Source organism: Lates calcarifer, linkage group LG13, assembly GCF_001640805.2.
Source record: "Lates calcarifer isolate ASB-BC8 linkage group LG13, TLL_Latcal_v3, whole genome shotgun sequence".
Classification (NCBI taxonomy): Eukaryota; Metazoa; Chordata; class Actinopteri; family Centropomidae; genus Lates; species Lates calcarifer.
In genome coordinates this window covers 20,650,617-20,671,309 of record NC_066845.1, presented here as the reverse complement: position 1 = coordinate 20,671,309, position 20,693 = coordinate 20,650,617, and the positions used below count along the sequence as shown (strand labels likewise).

Below are 20,693 nucleotides of genomic sequence, written 5' to 3'. Positions count from 1 at the left end.
TTTATGTCTTCAACAGTTTCAATGTTCAGTCAATCAGTTATCTCTATAGAGAATATAACTAGTTTAAGCTAATTGAAAACACAGACACTATGTTTTTGGAAAGATGTGGTTAGTATTTGTGGGCAAACAATATCACTATAACCATATGCACTGTATCTGCAACAAATCTATGTATGGTAATTTCCCACCAGATGAGTAATGGTGAAACAAAATACCATTACCTTATTCATGACAAGCATTATGATTTGTCCACAAAGGTACCCAGAGAAATTCAACTTCTTTACCGTTAATGAAGATTCTATTCCATTTCAGAATCCATGACAATGAGCCAACATGCGCTGCACCATGCCATGGTCGTAAAATGTAATGAAATGTAGCCATAGTCAGTGTTAGTAATTACACCGGTGGGTTTTGTGATATTCGTTCTTGACATTGAAAACATGTCTTTTCAGTCTTTTCATCTGCTAATGATGATCATGTGATTCCCATTCCCTGTGTGGAATGGATAGTAGCGATGGGAAGGATTCCCATATTAACACACTGATGATATAACACCATATTCTTTAAATTCAAATTTAAGTGCACTCAAACACATTGAGCAATGGACATCGGTTGACATGAAGCATCCATGATTTTTTGGTTTTCAGGCACCTCTGTGTTGTGAAGGTCAGAGTCAGACTGGATTAGAGATTTTAGAAAAGCCTGGAATTTCTAAGAAGAAGCACAGTAGAATAAAGTAGAATTCATCCTCTGGGAACCAAACAGAGATTCATGTGAGATTGTTTGGTCATATACAGGACATGTCCTTTATTGCTCTGATTCCTGCTGTACTGTAGTAGTTTGCCTTAAGATGTCTCATGGTGACCACTGTGTCATTTACCAGCAGGAGCTCAGTAAGCCATAAGATCACTACAGAGCAATACTCTCTGCAACAACCAAAGAAACCTCTGTTCAGTACAGTGCAAACTTGACCCTGAGAGAAGCTGCTACATGTTGTGACAGTGACTCAGCAGGGAACATGTAGTGTCCTGCTGAGCTGGCAGACATTAGCACTTCCCGCAGCTTACCACAGTTGATGGGCTGATGCTCCTCTTTCTGGAAACTAAGTTCATCCCACAGGTGTTGTGAGTATCAGGGCCTCATCAAAAATGTTTCATTAGTGTACCGTACATTTCCTACCTGTCATTGGTGCTGTAGCCATAGATAAAGTGACAAACATAAATTCTACATTCACACAATCTGTCTTCATGAGCTACTCAGAGTTCCACTCACTTGTCAGTCAGTCAGTTCAGCATTTTGCTGCCTCATTTCGTCTTTCATTCATTCAGCAAGTTGAATAGCACATTGCATCCGCTGCTCACTTACTCTCATCACTCTCATAGTGTGTTTTTCTGACATTAACATTATGAGTGTTGATGGAATTACTGTGTCCGTCAATTCAGATACTAGCCCTACGGTGTGTACTCAAACCCAGAGCAGTTAATAGAGGTGTCACTGTAACATTCAGCTAAATGATACCTCTGCTGTAACAAATCAGCTTTCTGACTCTCATGCATCAGACTTAATGCTTGCTGGGAACATTATTAAACATTCTTTAGCAGCTGTCTAGTGTACTAGCCAAATTACCACTCGGGAAAAGTAATGCAAGGTACAGGTCTATTAAAGATGTGAGGGCTCAGCTGCTCAGTGGCCATGTTATACTTTGTTACATGAAACACAAGCAGTTTTGAAATCTGAAATCAGTCTGTTGCTGTAGAGCTCTTCCTTGGCCATACAAAGTATTTTCAAGTGTAAAATAGATAGTAAAGTGTACATGTTACTGGAATGGAATTTGGAAACAATTCTCCTACATGACTTGTTTTGAATATAAGCCCATCACCACAGTGAAGGAAAACATATAGCTATGGTTTCCATTCACACTGAGTGGTTGTAAAATCAAAACTGAGGAAGCACTCAGCAAACCACATCACATACTTCAAACATCTTCAAACAGAGTGAATTCAAAGTTTTATTCTAAATCCGCCCTGATGTGATAAATGATATCAGAATTTGACAGAGTAATGATGAGAAACTGAAGTTGCTCAACATTAAAGCTCCTTGCTAGCTAGCGGTTCTGTGAGGCTATAAAGGAAAACAAATTGTTTTGGTTCCAAAGCTTGTATTTGACCCTGAAGAGTCACAGTGAAGTAAACATAAAAATGATAGTGGTTCTTGTTCTAACATGGACACAATGAAAAAGCTGGCATAGCAGGTTATATTTAGCATGTTCATCTTTTCAGTTTCAGTGTGTTAACATGCTAACGTTTGTTAATCAGCACTACAAAAGTACAGCTAAGGCTAATGGGAATATCATCCATTTTGCAAGTCATAAATTGAAGTACTGGGACTGGATGATATCAATTGTCTTGAAATTTTTGACCTGTTGGTGTAACTAGATGTAGTCAGAGATCAACATCATTAAGACTCAAAATCTTGGGACCTGTGTGCAAAATTTTATGACATCCATTTAAGATTTCTCTCTGGACCAAAATCTTCCCTCATCCAATCAACAGCCTACGAGGTTTTGAAGTCCATCCACTTGGAAACCTGACACGATCTGTCACAATCCTCAGTAGTATCTATGGGAATCATCTTAGTGATGCTAAGGTGAGCTGATACTTTCAAACCTTGAGTTAAAGGATTTTTTGATAGTGATTACCGAAAATGTTGTTGGTGTAAATGTTGTAGAAAATCAGTTCACTGTCAGATAATGATGTCAGTGAGAGACATGTCTTGCTCCACATCAAAAATCTTTCAGTGGATAGAAACCTTGTGATATAATATTCAGTGCTCTTCTTTACTACTACTCTTATGAGCCTGCCAGTGTGGTATTGCCCAGTATAGTAGCAACGGAATGAGTTTCACTGGTAAGTCAGCTCTAACCAAACCCCATGTTTAAAAGACTGCCTTCTCCCAGGGTCCATGTACTGTTTCTCTGTGATGTAGAGACAGACACCAACAAATGGAAATAAGATGTGTGTCTGTTGGCTGCAGAGCTCAGTTGCAAACATAAGAGAAATGAAGCACCTGCTGACCTATCATCACACAGAAAAAAAAAGAAAACCGTGTTTGATCCTGCACAGGAAAATACAGCAGCCACTGACTGTGAGCAAGCACAAAGATGCACAGCAAGAAACTTCAAACTTTGATGACTTTGACTTTGATTCTGGCATGTTTTCACAGATACATTTCAATTCAGTAAAAAGAACTGGATCACACCATAAATAAAAGGGTTGAGATGTCATCTCATGTAATTACACTTTAGGACATTTATAACTTTTCTTTACTTTTCTTTTTATTTAAAAATAACACACATTTGCCATAGTAACAGTGAATCCTTAATATAAATATTAACAGTATACACATGCCTTCAATGTGAAATAATTTCTGGTTATGGTGCATATTTCAGTGAGCAATCACCACCATAACATCTTCATGGAACAGCAGTTATCACCCCAAATAATTAATCATTAATGTTAATCCATGTTATATACCCCACTCTACATGATTCTGCCTGTTGCTTTCTCTCTCACTGTCAGGTCCTGTAGTGTTTGAAAGTGTTTTTATTTTTAACAGATTTTACTGACTTATTCAAGGGATTTCTTTCTTGTAATAATTAGAACTTGAAAGGCTCTGAAATATCAAATTCAAAATTTGAGTTTAAGCAGAAACTGAACTACCACGATTAAACTATTGTTTTAACTTGAACGATAGTATGAGTTTTTAAGTTGTTGTTGTGTTTTTACACAGGTTTGGATAGAGCAGGAGTAGCTGTTAACACATCGAAAATACTTTATCTGTAGAATTAACTGTGCATTGATACAAAAGGCCTAGAGTTTATGCCAATAGGATTTCAATTTACTGTCATGGTGTTCACTGTTAACTGAATTGAGCCACTGTGCTAGCTAGATAACTGGACCACACCCTTGTTATTGGGTGTCCACAACAGTTTCAATGTCCACTGCAAAATAGGAGGTGAAGAGCAGATGCTTTACACTGTCATGGCATACAGTTCAAAAATCAATTTATCTGAATTGGGTATCAGTTCTATGATCTAGTTGATCAGCGGCCCTCATGTGTATGCATGAATATAATGAGATAACTCTGAAGACTGAATGTCACTACAACCATATGCACTGTATTTGCAACAAATCTATGTACGTTACTTTCCCACTAGATCAGTAATGGTGAAACTAAAAATACCATTACCTTATTCATGACAAGCATTGTGACTTTTTAATACCAGGCTTTATCCACCCTATATAATTAATCCTCAGTGTTACTCGATATTATATACTCCACTCTGCCTTAGGAATTGATGAATTGTCATTGGTTTAATGTTACCAGTTCTTTTCATCCTATTTTATTGCTTTGTTGTTGTCCAGGTGAGTTTGCATAAATTATGAAAGAATGTATTTTTCATTTACTTCTCCGTATATTCAGCCATGTGGATACTGTAGATGTTATGTGCTTGCAGTATTTGTCTCTTAGAGTCTTGCCTCCATCACAATTCATTGGATGTAATGCATTTAAAATTGCCATTTAAAAGATTAAATGAACTTCAGTCAACAACTCACGGAGGGGATTATTAGTATCTATAGTTTTTAATCACCTTAAGATCTCTGCTGAAACAATGCAGTGAAAAAAAATGGATGCAGCTTTAAAATCTGGTTTTATCAAGCCTTCAGCAGGAGTCTGACTCTCACTCCCTAAAACACTCTGCAACTTTTGACTCCTTCAGCATCTTTTTACTCTATTTTACCAATTTGACCGTAGCTTCCTGTGATTATTGGTAAGACCCCAAAAAGCCCAGCTGCCTCTCTGGAGAATTCAGTTCCATTTTCTGATAACAGCTCTATTGGCTCTCCACAGCTGCCAAGGACTTTATGGAGCTGAAGGCAGAGACCCAAAACCTCTAGTGTGTGTGATCATAAACCAAAAGGCCTCTGGGATCACATTGACATCCAGTGTATTATTACAATTGGATCCCTTTGAACAAAACACTCTTGGGTTGTTTCCCATTTCCACAACACAATACCTAATAATACAACAGTGTTCAGTTAGCATCCCTTTAATTTGAAATCCCATTTTCATGACCATTGTACCCGTGAACATGCAAGAAAAATAAATTAGATTTCCTCCAAAATTGTCTTACACAATTCCTCTCACGTTCCTGTAAGTACTGTTCCAAAAGGATGCTGGGTACTTCTTATGTGCAATTTTGAATGAATAGGGGCTGATTTTGATGAAGGCTATGATGATCACTTCATTCAGGCCAAGTAAGAAGGAGATAAAACAGCTTGCCAGTCCTCATAACAAGAACTCTGTTAATCAGTGTGGAGAAGTGGATAAAAAGGCATTCAATCTCACTTTTTTGGCCTTCAGAGCTACACCATATGACTTAAAGGACAATAGGACTGAAATTCAGCTCTAAAATATGAAGCTAAATGAATAAGTATAAAATATACTACCTCTTCTGCTGGAAACCAGAGGAGATTTGCCATATCCTTTAATCTGAATTTATTATATTGATGTAAAACTCTGCTGAGAATAAATTGAAAAAGGTAGAAAAGGTCACTATGACAGAATTCAGGATTACTCTCTCAGTATAAGGGGAGATAATTTCTGATTCACAAAGTCAGCCTCCAATTCACTGCCAACAGAGTGGCTCCACACTGTAGATCAGTATGACATCACAGATCTGAGTTAATTTACTTCAGGAAAGAATCATTCATTTCACTTATTCTGCAGCTTAATAACCCAAATGTCAGTTTCAGTGGGAGTCCCAGTGGGGATCATATTTCCTGCATTTTGTCTATGAGGACAGTAGGATTTCTGACCTGAACTGCTGCAGACAGCTTTACCAGAGGCCTGCTGCTGAACAACTCAGCAGTTCACACATGGCATGGGACAAAAATATGGGACAAAATAGCTACATTTGAGTAGAATTCAAAACCAAATGATGAAAATAAAAGAGCAGACATTCAAAGATATACTATTATATAAGAAATATATATTGTTAGATAAAAAAAAAATAATAATAATACTTTTTTCACTGTATGGAGTTATTTTTTTTAAATAATCATGCCCACATATGTCTCTCATTTTGAACCACAAATCAATGTTTCATTAATAAATAACCTGTAATAAATGGGTGATCATGAATCCTTAATTCATATTTCAAAGAACAGAGAATGTATTCCTCAAGTTGTAGATCACTTGTTTGTAGAGAAACACATTGTTGACTTCTTGGAGAAGTGTTAGTTCAACCTATGGTCATTATGGAGGCTATAGTTTGTGGCGCTGTTTAATTGTATTTTGTAATATTGTTATTTTTCATACTAATATTTAGTCTACCAGGGTTGATGTAAATGCAGTTGACACTGGTGAATTTGAATAATGTTGCCCTGCCACAGCGGCAAGTATTTTGCAGTCCAGTTCCTGCAGAAGGTGCATCTCCTCCTCTTTTCCATCTTCCCTCCAACAAATGAGTGAAACTGAAGCTGAGGTACTGTTATAGTAATAGTCTGTTTCCCCACTGTTTCCAGTCTTTATGCTAAGTTAAGCTAACCAACTGCTGGCTCCAGTTTCATTTTGAGAAGATGAAAAGAATCTCAATGAGACAACCAGTTTAAATAAAGTGAAGAATCTTCAAATTTTGTCATAACAGAATGTCATGAGAATAATGATGTATCTCCAGCTCCAAAATATAATCCTGGGTCCAATTTAATCAGAAGAATATGTGGTATGGGTTTACAGTATTTTCCATGATTGGTTTAACTGTGCTTACAGCACAGCTCTATAGGGATGGCAGCGTCAGTCTGATAGCCTGACTTTTTCTGTAGCACCACCAGGTTTACATTTGCGGTTGTTGAATAAAAATGTATCAACAAATGGTGACTTAGTTTAGTTCCCTTTAGCATCAGTTGCACTCTTTTTAGTGTATAGTAGCAAATGTTAGCATACTAGCTAAACTGTGCCCATTAAACATGAGCATGTTAGTGTTGTTACTGTAAGCACCAGCTTCATCAAACTGCTAGCATAGCTGTAGTCTCTTAATCTTGATTTATCGTTAGTTTCTTTTCTCTCTCTCTCTCTCTCTTTTTTTTTTTTTTTTTTTTTTTTGTTATTTCTAAAACTCATATGAGCTGTTTGAAACACTGTCCAGAGACTGACAGCTTGACACCAAGCCTGAGTTCTGGATCTCTGGCTTCAAAGACCGCCGAGAGAGAAACCACCGCAGCAATATAAGGATGAGACAAAGTCCATGCCAGACACCAAGAAGGAGGAAAGGAAATACAGAACATTAACTCTATCCTCATCCTCAACACTGTGCTGCTGAGGCCAGTCACACTGAGGAGAAACATCTGAAAACATCACTTCAAGGATTCTGGTGGGGGATCTGAGAGGCTTTGATGATATAAAGGGACCTACATCCACTGACAGCTTGACTCTTGTCTGTTTGAGAACAGTGCTGGAGGACAGGGGCTCAGGTCCTCTATATTGATGCACCTTCCCTTAGATAAAGTCCTTGTTATAAGCAAATGCAGACAGTATAAGATCCAGAGAAAAACTGCAATGAACTGTCATACCTTTTTGTGAGAACTACTGAATGAAGTTTCGACATCAAACAATAGCAGATTCAACCTGGTCATGTGTTTGTGGTTGGAGCCAAACTATGGTTTAAATAAAAAAAAGCATTGCTCTTACATGCAGGACAGTGTGACAGCACTGAGCAGCTCCTTCAGCGATAGGCTGCTTCACCTAAAGTGTGTGAAGGAGAGGTATCGCAGGTCCTTCCTTCCTGCTGCTGTCAGACTCTACAACCAGCACTGCTCTCAGTAGACTACACACTCACACAGACTTTGACTCACTAACACTAGACTTTAATCCCTACCAATGAAACAGCTCATACCATTCACTAAGGGTTACCATTTCCAACTGCGCAATATCAGTATTCAAATCCAATTTGTTGTGCACATAGCCTTGTTTGTATTGATCATATTGTTTATAATTTTTATACATTGCTACATATTATTTTGTTTAATATCTTGCTTTTTTCTAAATGTATTTTTTGCTGCTGCAACAATGTAAGTCTCCCCACTGTGGGACTAATAGTGGGTTACCTAATCTTTTGCACACTCCTTTGCAGCAAACTGTGGCAGATTATTGATTATTAAGTATTTAACTGTCTTTATTGTCTTTAAACTTATAGTTACAGCAGCAGTTTGAACTGCTGCTTAAATGTGCAGCAACTGACATACACACACACACATATACACACACACACACACACACACACACACACACAAAACAGAAATTCCTCAGTCTGCACACAGCTGATGTCATAGTTTTATGTGATTAATGATATCAGCATTGCCGCAGTCCCATGATATTCTTTAGGAGAGGATAAATAAAAGAGATCCACTTGCTTTTAGATGAAAAGAGGAAGTGTCCTGTACCCTAGTTGTTAAAATGCACACCAAATAATTGCTATACTGTTGCTTTGACCCCAGCTGGGGTCTTCTGTGCATGTCATCCAACTCTCCACAAGTTTCCTCTCTGTCTCCAAAACTGCCTGCTACAAAAAATATATGTAACTCCAGTCAGAGAGAGAGTACCTACCAAAAAGAACCTCAATGTTTTTTTCTTATGTTATCAATAATAAATCTCTCCAGTCAAGTTTTAATCCAACAAGGACATGAGGTCCTTAAAGTACTCAGTACAGGGAGCTATTTGCTGAAGAGGGCGGTAATGGGAGCTGTTTAAAAGCTTCAGAAAAAGCCAATAAGTGAACCTTGAGTTTAGGATCTGTTTGTGTGTGCTTTGTACCTTGCTGTCTGCTGTCTCTTCTCTTATTGTTTTGCTTTGCATGCTTCCAAATAATCTCAATAACTTTGTCATTTTTGATCTTGTAACATCTATTTAGGGACTGCAGATGAAAAATAGCCTCTTGGTAAATCTGGTGTATTCATAGCAATGTTTATTAACGTGCATTGTCCCTATTAAATGCATCTATACATAAAACACATAATAGAATAGACAATTTTTTGATCATTAAAAATTTCTAATGCACAATAATTCCTTTTAAAATAAATGAGCCATTTGGAAATGGTCATTTTAATCTGGACTTTCTATAGTTGCAAATAAGACTGTCCCTGTCTAACTGTTCTATTGTCTCATTATTTTAACTTATCAGTTGGTTTTATTCTTGATGTATGTATGTATATTTTTATTCTGTCTGAATAAATATTAACAGGAGACAATGGGAGCAGCATAAGATAGCAGTCTAATGCATGGAACAAATTACTACAAAGCAGAGCAAATATGATACCGACTAAAACTGCCTCCAGGTGGAGCTGAAAGACAACAGACTACAGGTCAGCTTTCCTGCAGGGGCAGTCATCTCCCTACAGTAGGGTCTCTTTTTCTAGTTTTTCATTTGTAGGCTAATGCATGCTATTACAACCCAAAGTTGTTTACTGGCTGTATAGTTCATAGTTTTACTGCTGTATCATTCAGTTATTTTGTTTGTTTGTTTGTTTGTGTTAAGAGTCTTATTGCCTTGACTCTTGCAAAGATCATTTTCTCAAAGTTTGATCAACAGTCATCCTACACAGTCATAGAGGCTGCCTGTTCAGAGCTGAGGAAAACAGCATCAGAAGAACTGAAGGGCAGAGCAGCGAATGATACAGTGCACTACTTTTGATTTCTCCATTAATTCACGGTGATGAGATACAATGCCTAGTTCTGCGAGACACGCAGGTAACTAATAAAACCACATTTCCCACAAGGCCTTGCGCTGTCAATAAGGAAATCGGTTAGGTAAATACCGCTTCCTGATAGGCAAGTGTTCCAGCTGTAAACACAGCTTAAATTCTCGATATTTCAACAGTCGTCAGTCGTCTTTAGAGATGTGGAGTGTTTGTAAATGAGGTACACGACTATATGACTTTGAACACGTGAAATATCCGACTTGTGTGCGATAGCAGCAGCTCATAACCGAGGACGGCAATTTTACGAGCCTTCATTTGAAAAACATGCAAATTTAAGATGACATTGCTTAGACAGAAGAGACGCATCAGTCACAAGATGACTTAACACTTTAAAGGAATTTATAAACGGTACTTTTTCAGTCGGTATACTTAGAAATGGTTTTAGTGAAAAGAGAAATCGCTAAGAAAATGTTAAAGTTGAAATAGTTACCTACTGTGTCAAAGCAGGGTCATGAGACGTGTCTTTCTCCCATGACATTAACTTGGTGACCTTATCACATGTGGAAAGAGAGCGAAAACGTTTGTGTTCTTATTTCACTTAAATCTTTACAAAAATCTGATATTGTTCTGTATATTTGTTTCAGGAGAATTTTGTTGTTGTTGTTGGATGCTTACAATTACTCTACACCTAAACTGATTAACGTGTCCAACTCCCACTTTCCATCTTCTTTATAGGCAGCAGATGCAGCGGGGTGGTCCTTCATCTCCCCGGTGTTCCTCCACCTCAGATTGCTTCCCCCTCGGCCACCTCAATACAGCCAAATGTGGAAGTGAGACCTCAGCTGAACCAGAGAAACACGAAGTGAAAGCAAATAACACCGTGAGTATCTAACAAAGATTGACTGGGGGAAATCATGAGATACAGCAATAACTCCTACGTGATGTGGAGTTAAGTTCAGTGTTGAAGTGCTTCCAGTTTTACAGCAGCTGTGGACAAGGAAAGGTATGCAGCACTGGTGCACATTTCTGACAAATGTTGAGCTTATGATAAAATGTTGAGCTTGATGTTATGCTGAAATAAATAGTGGTAGTTAATGGTTGAAAGAGGTTCAGTCAGTTCTATTTGTTTTTGTTAGATTTTTTTTTTTCAAAGGACAAATTCTGATTGTTGAAAGGAATTTAGGTTCACTTTCACATGCTGTATTTATCCTTTCTGGTATGAATATATTTTAGTTAACATTCAGGTTTGCTGCTGTTTTTATCCACTGCAGCTGACAAAGGGTGAGCAGGAAGATGCTCAGCATGGATAAAAGTTTGTGCAGACATCTAGGTAGTGTTTAGCCTTTGTCTCAACAGTATTTCACTGACAATATTTCAATGTCTAGGTTAGAACTGCTCCACTTTGAAATAGTATAGTAATTGTATTATTATTAAAACAATAAGCATGTGTGACCCAGGTGTCTACAAATGTATTCTTTTAAATATGAAGCATTTAGACTTCCTCTTACCTGCAAATGATGAGATCAGTGCTGGCAGTGACTAACTCACTTTGGGATTGAATCAGCAACACAACACTACGCCGCCCTGCTGTCCTTTTGTTTTGATTTTATTTAATTTTCAAAAATCTATTTAGCATACAGCTCTCTCCAGGATGAGTTCCATCATGATCTTCTACATATGCTACCTGCTGTGCCTGGGCCTGGGCCTGGCCTGTGTGGTGTGTGTGTGTTACTGGAGCGAACGGTGGCGTGGCGGGTTTGCCTGGGACGGCTCTCCCCTGCAGTTCAACTGGCACCCCGTCCTGATGGTCACAGGTCTGGTGGTGGTGTATGGCATCGGTGAGTGACTTTCCAAATTTGAATCACAGAGTTTCATTTCTGTTTCTCACTTCTGTTCTCCCTTCTGACTGCAAGACGGTATTAACATGACACACAGTGCGTTTCATAGAGACTTTGATGTCCACAGTGACTGTTTTGCTTTAAGTGCCACACCTCAGTGATTGCAGTCACAGCTTTTTTCTGGTGTAAGCTAATTTTATACAAATGTAGAAGATGCCTTTCAGCAAGGAAGTGTAATGTGTCTCCATCATAGTACACAGGACATTATACTGTAATGATGGCCACTGTCTGTCTCTCTTGCATTCGTGTCATTTCTCTATACATAGAGAGTAGGAAGTTCACACTTCCCCTGAATTCCACCTATGAGATGCCTAAATTAGCATATTAATGTGTGAAACCAGAGTGAAAAAATAACTAAATAAAATAATAACATGCTTAACTCCTCACCTCATTCAACATGAATACAATATATCATGATGACTGTGGGTAGACGAGACAGGTGTAAAAAGTTTTGAAATATGAATCCAACATTGTGTCTGGAAGTGAAAGTGGCGCACTAACAAAGCAGCAGCAGTTTCACTGCTCCATCTGTCTACATAGGATGCATTCAGGTACAGTACTGAGTGTAGGTCAGTTGCATTCAGAGCCCATCTCATAGCCTAACTGCAAAAATGCCAGATCCTACATTTCACACAGTGCAACTCAGTAGCATCTTTCCGTAGACTCCCCCTGCCAAGCAAATGACCATGTCTTTCTAACTCTATCCATCCAATTTGTAACGTGACCCAAGTCGAGATAAACCTGGGAACATCATCCGGGTTATTTTTTTAAGGCCCACCAGAGAAGACATAAAAGAACTACGATGTAAAAACGAACATATTTTAAAGCAGATTTTGTATATTTTCCATCTGTGCATTTCCCCTACAGGAGCTGTGCTATACCGCATCCCCCTGACCTGGGGTCAGAATAAACTTCCCTGGAAGCTCCTTCATGCTGCACTGATGCTCATCGCCCTGGTCCTGTCAATCGTGGGGCTTTGTGCTGTGTTTGATTTCCACAATGCCAATAACATCCCCAATCTCTACTCCTTGCACAGCTGGATTGGAATTGCTGCTACAGCTCTTTTCGCCATACAGGTATACAAGTTTAAATGCAGAAACAGAATCACTTAATTAGTCAAGTGCAATAAAGTGAATATAATTTTTTGCCTTTAATTATACAACTGTATACAATCTGTTGCCATCCATTCATTTGTCCACCCAGTGGGTGGTGGGTGTGGCTGGCTTCCTCCTTCCCTGCTCCCCCATATCACTACGGAAACTCCTGAAACCTGTCCATGTGTGGATGGGAGCCGGCATACTGACACTCAGCATCGCTGCCTGCATCTCTGGAATCAACGAGAAACTCTTCTTTGTTCTGTAAGTGCCATTTGCCCACGTTACCTTTAATTAATTCTTTTATTTCAGATCAAATTTTTGAATTCTCCAACTAATTTATTCCACAGTAAAGGAGGCAGTCCTGAAACTCTGCCATATTCTGCCCTCCCAAGTGAGGCCTTGTTAGGAAATTCATTAGGAGTTTTGATTGTAGCCTTCGGTCTGGTTGTCCTAAAGATTTTGTCCAACCACAAATGGCAGCGACCTGACTCTCGGCCTGAGGATATGGCTTACACGGTGAGACTATCAATGCAGTTGATCTGTATTAAAAGAGATTAGAGGATTTAATTTAATAAAGTATTTTGTAATAATTCTTATCTACTCTTCCACAGCCATTGCTTCAAGAAGAAAATGAATGATGGAATGACTGCTCACCGCATCAAACCCAGCCATGCAAAATCAGTTAAGCCATCACAGATCAGTAGAGGCCAGGAAATTTCTATTCTGAATGTAAAAGCAGCTGCCTTGAGTGTGTGAGAATTATCTGTGTCTGTAAATATTTATTTGAAATTATATTTAAGATTGCTTTTTTGCCCAAAGAATAAAAAATGTGTTTCATCAAAGCTGTGACATTTTTCTTTCTTGCAGTGTAAGCTCTCTCGTGATGATTTTAGCTTTTACATCATGCAGTAAAACTGTAACTGGGCCTAAATATTGAAGTTTGTGACAATATACTCTAGGATGTTTTAACTAGTGTGTTGACTTTAATGTGGCAAAACTTTAATTACTTTATTGAAATGTCAGTTTCAAATTATGGGTCTTGTGACGTTCTTGTATCCAGAATAACTGACATATGACTAAAGTTCAAAAGGAGATGAAAACAGTAACAATCAAAGCAGGATTACAAATTCGTAGATTGATTCTAATTATGATTGCACACTTGGTGAACAGGTAAACTGTAAAAGTAATTCTTTAATTAAATCATTTAATCCAGTGCCATTATCAAGTGAAAAGGTAGCAATTGATACAGCTTGAGATTTACAGTGTAATCTCATTGTATGAATCAGGTACAATTTACAAGCTCCTAATGGTAACTGTATGCTTAGTGGAAAAAACATGAAGGGCTACACCTGCCTCATACCCAGTACTGTTTAGTCACAAAACACAGAAGTAGAGAAAACCCAGGGGAAGTCTGCAGTGAATGTGTACACCGCAGTGCTCAAATAGAATTGGGAGTGAAACTGCTGAAACACATCGGATGTCTGACAGGTAGAAGTAGAGAGGTGGGGTTATCAAAGGACACAGGACAGGAGTGTAGATTCAGAATTTGCTTTCTGCTAGAGGCTATACTTTGTCATAGCGGTTTGAGCTAAATGCTACTATGCTAATGTTAAGCAGGTTTAATGTTTATTGTGTTTTTGTATGTTAGTATTCTTACATTTGCTAAGATAAAGTACAGCTGAGGCTGATGGAAATGTCAATTATTTTGCATTATGGTAGCACTAGATGAAAAGGAATCACCAACATTATTACAATTAGTCTTTAGGAGGACATAATGGCATTTATGTTCAAATTTCATGGCATTCCATCCAATAGGCTTGTGCAGACTTACCCAAGAAGAGCTGGTAGGGGGTTATGTGCCAAAATATTTCTTGGCCAGGAGCTGGAGGCTTCACTGGTTCCTAGTTAATGTCATCCATCCATCCATTATCTATACCACTTATCCATTAAGGGTCGCAGGGGGTCTTCAGCCTATCCCAGCTGTCATTGAGCAGGGTACACCCTGTATGGATCGCCAGTCCATTGCAGGGCCAACATATACAGACAACCACTCACACTCACATTCACACCTACGGGCAATTTAGAGTTATCAATTAACCTAAGCTGCATGTCTTTGGACAGTGGGAGGAAGCTGGAGTACCCGGAGAGAACACGCGAACTCCCCACAGAAATGCCCCAGGCTCAAACCGGGGCTCAAACCCGGAACCTTCTTGCTGTCAGTCGACAGTGCTAACCACTGCACTGTGCAACCCTGAGTCAATGTCATGATAACAACAAATTTCTGGCAAGTCACTGTCCACAGCAATGACATAATCTGGCATACAAAGGCCTTAAAAACCATTGGTTGGTCAGTCACTTTGGTATTCACATCCCTTTGCTTTTTGCACACTTTGCGCAGTTGTAGATTTAATTTTTAATGGATAAAAATGTCATTGTGCGGGTCAGGCTATATCAGTCTAAATTTACCAAGAATCAAAACGTGAAATCTTTCATCTACAAACATATTCAGACCCTTAATTCAGTACTTTGCAAAAGCCCCTGTGGCTGTAGTTACAGCCTCAAGTCTGTACAGGCTTTGCACACCTGGATTTGGGCAGTTTATCCTATTCTTATTGGGAAATCCTCTCAAACTCTGTCAAATTGGATGGGAAATGTTTGTTTATTCATTTTCATAGTTTCCTTTGGATACCATTTGGAAAAATCAAAATGGAAAATTCAGCCTTTGCTGTGGTAGACTGTCATTAGGTGCATCTGTTTGCTTTAATTTTCCTTGACATGTGTCTAGAACTATTTAAGGTCCCACATTTTATTCACTAACAATTAAATCCTCAATACAGTGAATAAATAATAATAAAGTGAAGAAAAAGTGAAGGGATCTGGTCCCAAATTGTTACCATAATGGTTGATCAACTGACAAACGTGTGGATTGTATGGGGTTTGTAGCCAGACTACTTCATTGCAGTGCACAGTGACTTGCTGGAGTTTTGTTGTTATCATGACGTTGACTAGAAACCAGTGAAGACTCCAGCTCTTGGTCAAGAAATATTTTGGCACATTACCCCCCCCCTAAGCTTAGCTAACCATTTCCTATAGCCACAGCTTCATGTTTCCCATACAGACATCACAATGGTATCAATCTTCTCATCTAACTCTTGGCCCATGCACCATCCTTCTTGGCAAGGAAGCTCATTGAACTATAAGAACTATTGTCAACTCTTTTTTTTTTTTTTTTTTTTTTTTTTTTACTCATTCATACCTAGTTCTCTTTGACAAATGATAGAGATGTCACACAAAAGGCTAATTCAACACAGCAGATCAAACCACCCCTGGATTTCATTTCCTTCTCTGGACTTTTCTTATGAGTGATATGACTTCAAGATACTTCACACATAAGTATTCTGAAGGCACAGGATTTTAGGTAATATTTTGTAACAGTTCTATAGTCTTGAACCGGTTTGTATTGTTTCAGACAGCCACAGCTGTCCTCACAGCACACACACTGATTTCCTCCTGTTCACAAAAAAACAACACACACTGCCAAAGTCTGCACCGCAGAGTCACAAATGAGCTGTCTGGTTTTTGTTGTGAGGAAAAAATCTGGGAAGAGAAGGTGACCTAACACATCTAAAACCTAAACACATAATTTTATAAACGAAGTGGAACATTAACTGCATTTGTTGTACTTGGCCAAATTGTGCTGCACAGTTTGCTCTGTTATTGCAAAAGGGAGTGTCCTGTCCTGGTTTACACAAGGTGGCAGCAGAGCTGAGTCCAATCCAGTGAAGGGTTTTAGAACAAGGCTACTTATGCTGCGCTCTTGTTATGTCAAACTGTATGTTTTTGTTCAAACTTCCTTCAAAAGACTTCAAAATGAAGAAGAGCTTGGCAGGTAAAGACATGTGGTGTGCTTTTATGTTATTAACATTAACTATACTTCTATATTGTATCCCATGCAATAATCACAGCAAGTGAACTCCATGTCTGATGGACATGTTCCTGAGGCACAGGGAAGCTCTGTGCCTGTCATTCCTAACGTGAGACAGAAGCCAAAATAAGAACACATTCCAATTAGATTTACTATCATCCTCTAGCCAAAAGTAGTTGGAACCCAACAAAGCATATTCAGAATGTGGTAGTGTAAATGAGGTTAGGATGGAACTAAATTTTAGGGAAAACAAAAAAATATTACTCCTGCAACTACCCACCACTGTAGACTGATGAAATCTATTATTTATTTGTTTGGACAAAATATAAATAAAATTGAGTGTTCTGACATTTATGTATATAAATAAACTCAATAAAGCCCTAGCACTGCTAGTTTACTTGCTTACAGCAGTTGAGCTTGTAATTACATTTAGCATTCTAATAGAAATAAAAGTGAGGAATAAACCAAAATGTATAACTGACTTTGCTTAAGAATCTAAAAATGGTCAAAGAATTAAACTACAATGGCACTCAGCAGAGTGCATACCTCCACCAAGGACAAATGAGATGTCTTGGTAGGTTAAGAAAGATTAAAAAAAAAAAAAAAAAAAAAAATCCTGGATCCACACATTGAACTGGACTCAGGCCAAAGCGTAATGGGTTCTCCCCTGGACCATGCTCCATCCCCCACCAATACTGGTGCTAATTGGTTTGTTACTTTCTGCTGACAAGCAAATAAACCAACAAACAGGCATGGATGAAAACATAACCTCCTTGGTGGAGGTAAATATTGTTTGTTATTTTGTTTCAGGCCTGTCAAACTTTATCAAACTACCCTAATATTAACCTGCAAGAACTGAATTTTTGGCCAGGGGTCAGTGGAGATGAGTTGTGACCAACACATTGTTTAAGTTGGCAAACTTGTCAACTAACAGTCTCCTGTTTATGCACCCAGAGGATATGGAGCAAGATTAGCATGGATTTAGCCACCTATGACAAATATAAGAAGTCCAAAATTTGCTGTCAATTTTGGTCTCCAGACAGAAGAGACAGAACCAAAAATTATATATAGTATAGTTGATTGTATAGTTGATCTAAGCCTGGATAAATTAACAACAACAAAACTAAACAATGAGCTTAAAGATGCTAAATGAAGAAGCTAAATGATGATTTAGATTGGTGCCTTTTTGTGGATCCACCTCAACATTGATTATAGCAGCTTTAAATTAACCTGGTATATTTTAGTTAGTTTTGGCAGGATTTGCTTACTTTTTTGTTAGCTGAAGGGACATTACTAGCTTACTTTTTGGATATTTTGGGGATTTAATAAAACTACATTAGCATATAACAATATATATTTTTAATCTTAGTAAATAGATGTTTCCCATATTCCTCTATTTCTCCTGCTTGTTTAACATTCACCCAAGCTTATTTTAGGTTTTTCCAACACTCTTTGAAAGCCGCATCGTAACTTCACCAAACTATCAGGGCTCTGTGCTCAGGTCGGATCCGCACTTTCCACGTCCCGGCCCATCGCCGATGAAGTCATCCTAAAGGTGGGCGGGGCCACCGCTGCAGCTCGGGTCCAAAGCCTGGCTCCGATTTACTTTAGAGGGAGTGAAAGTTTAGAGAGGAGGAGAAGAAACAGCTGACTTAGGGCTTTGGTCTAGTCTGTTACTGCAGCCTGCAGGAGCACACAGTTTGAGAAGGAACTGTCCTGAGCAGCGACAAGAGAGGTAAGTTCAACTAAAGCCTGAAAATATGCGAAAGACAAATCAAAGTTATAGCCTTACTGTAGCATTGTTTAGACTCACTCAGTGTGTGTTTGTGTGTGTGCGGTGGACAGTGAGTGCTGTAATGTTACTGCTGGGTTTTCATTGTGCTCTGACGTGGTTACATCATGGTTTAAGACATCACATGGTGTCTTTTTAAAATCTGATGTAGGATTAGGAGGTGTTTTAGGACTTACAGTAAATTTTGTACACGATTCTCATCATTTCAACATGTGTCTTAATTGTTTTAGCATTAATATTACATGAGATCTTTACAGGAAGAGCTTAGTTGATTAATCTATTAGTCAATCATCAGAAGATCAGTCCACAACAACTTTGATAATGGATTAAGAGTCATTTATCAAACAAAAATATGAAACATTTTCTGGTTCCAGTTTCTCCACTGAGAGGATTTGCTGCTTTTCTGCATTTTATAGCACTGTAAATACGAAACATTTCACTTTTGAAATGACATAGTAACCAATCTGAAGATATCCTGGAACTTTATTGACTAAAAGATGAAAAGATGAATCAGCAAAATAATGAACAAATTGAACTATAACAAAAATAATCATTAGTTTCAGCTTTGTTACATTATAAGAAAAAAAGTTGCATCAATTGAAGGTATTTTGAATGAGGCTGTTTTTTGTTTTCTTTTATTGGGTAAAATGAAGTGTCAGTGCCAAAGAGCATTATGGAATAGAGTAAAAGTCAGTCTAAACCTCTTTGGTGCATTTCAGTCTCAGCTTTTTCTGTGTCTACGTGCAGTGAAGCAGTCATATGAGTGCTTCAGAAAAGGGCACAAGAAGAGCAACTGACATTCTTATAAACTGACATTTTGACCTTTTCAGCCAAAGCATAGATCCCCTCCAGCAGCAGGTGGGACACATGTCTGACTTCCATGAAGGTGAAAGCAGTGTTATGTATAGGCTACAGAAGGCCTTCCAAACTTTGGTTCTGAATGGAAAGAGGGGCCAGAACATCCGGGATATGATGTTTTGACTGATTAGATGTGGGTAAGTGGCTGGAGCTTCATCCAGTCCTCATCCTCCTTCTCCTGAGAAATCATGAAAGAGTTCATTTGTTTTCTGAGCTTGAAATGGAAAACGTTCAGGAATGAGCAGATCTCACTTATATATGCATTGCCTTAGTTGAACCTCAGTTTTTTATGTACATCCTGACTGTTTTTCTAATGATAACATCGGCATTTGGACTGACACACTGTAAGCAGACCCAGAGGCTGTGGGCTTCATTCCGTCTGTTCATTCTGTAATGTGTGTGTTGTTTCTAGCTTGTGTAACCACTGCCACGTTACAATGAGGAGAGTAGAAACCCTGCAGTTGAAGGATCATCTGCCATATGTTTCTTACAAAAAAGCTGAAAATTCTGAGTTTTTAACATTTGATTGGTTTGTGGAAACACAGCTGTCGACAAGTCAGTGGGTGATTTTGGTTGTGTGCATATTTTTGAGTCATGGTTTGTGCAACCATAAGCTCTTAGTTTTAATAGTCTTTTACTGGAATTCTGATTAATTCTTTCTGTTTAAAGGAAGGTAGGAGCAGGGGCCTAGCCATATATCAGTATTTATCTATGTGGGTTTGGCATTACATCAACCTGCAGGTGTCTGTTTCAAGTTTGAGTCCAGCTTTTCTTGGACTCATGATCTGAACACAACTCAAAATAAAAATAAAATAAAAAACCCTACTGATGATCACCTCTTTTCACACATTGATTTGAATAACTGTGCAGCTGTTTCACATAGATTAATGTTTTGCTTATATTATCTACTGATATATCGCAGTAATAAGTGAGCCCGTAGCAAAATGGAAACTTTTGTCATGAAAACTGTGAAAAAACTACTGCTGAACAGAAATGTGTTTTACATTAACAGTCAACACAGTCTGCAATTTGCTTAAAATTAAACTGCACTACATGTTTGGTCTGTGCTTTTAACAAATTGTAAAACCAGATGTCACAAAAATCAAATATATAATTCAGATTTTGTGGATTATAGCTTTAAAGCTGTAAGCTGCAGCTTCTTTTTTGAAAACACCCTCATTTTCACAGCTCCAGGTGTCCAACCTAATGGAGACTGTCAGTCTTAACGTTAATGCTTACTGAAGTCGGAGTCAGCTACAAACTAATTGACACCACATCAATAGTTGTTGTGAGTGTGGATTTTTCTTTTCTAAGAGCTGTCTGTTGCTGTTGGAAAATAAGTGGGGGTGAACCAAAACAGAAATCCTG

At 38.3% G+C, this 20,693-nt stretch overlaps 2 protein-coding genes across 4 annotated transcripts in view; both read left to right on the top strand.

The window, feature by feature from the left end:
- The first annotated feature begins 9,822 nt into the window (after positions 1-9,822).
- On the top strand, positions 9,823-13,592 carry LOC108877993 (lysosomal membrane ascorbate-dependent ferrireductase CYB561A3). 2 transcript variants are annotated; one of them, XM_018668267.2, is made up of 7 exons: positions 9,823-9,975; positions 10,491-10,635; positions 11,389-11,593; positions 12,521-12,729; positions 12,857-13,011; positions 13,098-13,266; positions 13,362-13,592. In XM_018668267.2, the coding sequence occupies exons 1-7, from the start codon at positions 9,971-9,973 to the stop codon at positions 13,386-13,388; spliced, it is 915 nt and encodes a 304-aa protein (XP_018523783.1). In that variant the 5' UTR covers positions 9,823-9,970; the 3' UTR covers positions 13,389-13,592. The 2 variants fall into 2 exon arrangements, with proteins under 2 accessions (XP_018523783.1, XP_018523787.1); XM_018668271.2 differs by lacking the exon at positions 9,823-9,975 and having other exon boundaries at positions 10,613-10,758.
- Positions 13,593-18,246: 4,654 nt separating this feature from the next.
- The window catches only part of loxl2b (lysyl oxidase-like 2b), a 42,605-nt gene continuing 40,158 nt past the window's right edge, over positions 18,247-20,693 (top strand). Inside the window, exon 1 of one of the 2 annotated variants that reach the window (XM_018669535.2) lies at positions 18,247-18,410. The gene's annotated coding sequence lies outside the window, so the exon portion shown is untranslated. Of the gene's footprint in view, positions 18,411-18,517; positions 19,463-20,693 lie in introns of those variants that run through there. The other variant, XM_051075116.1, reaches the window with a different exon arrangement.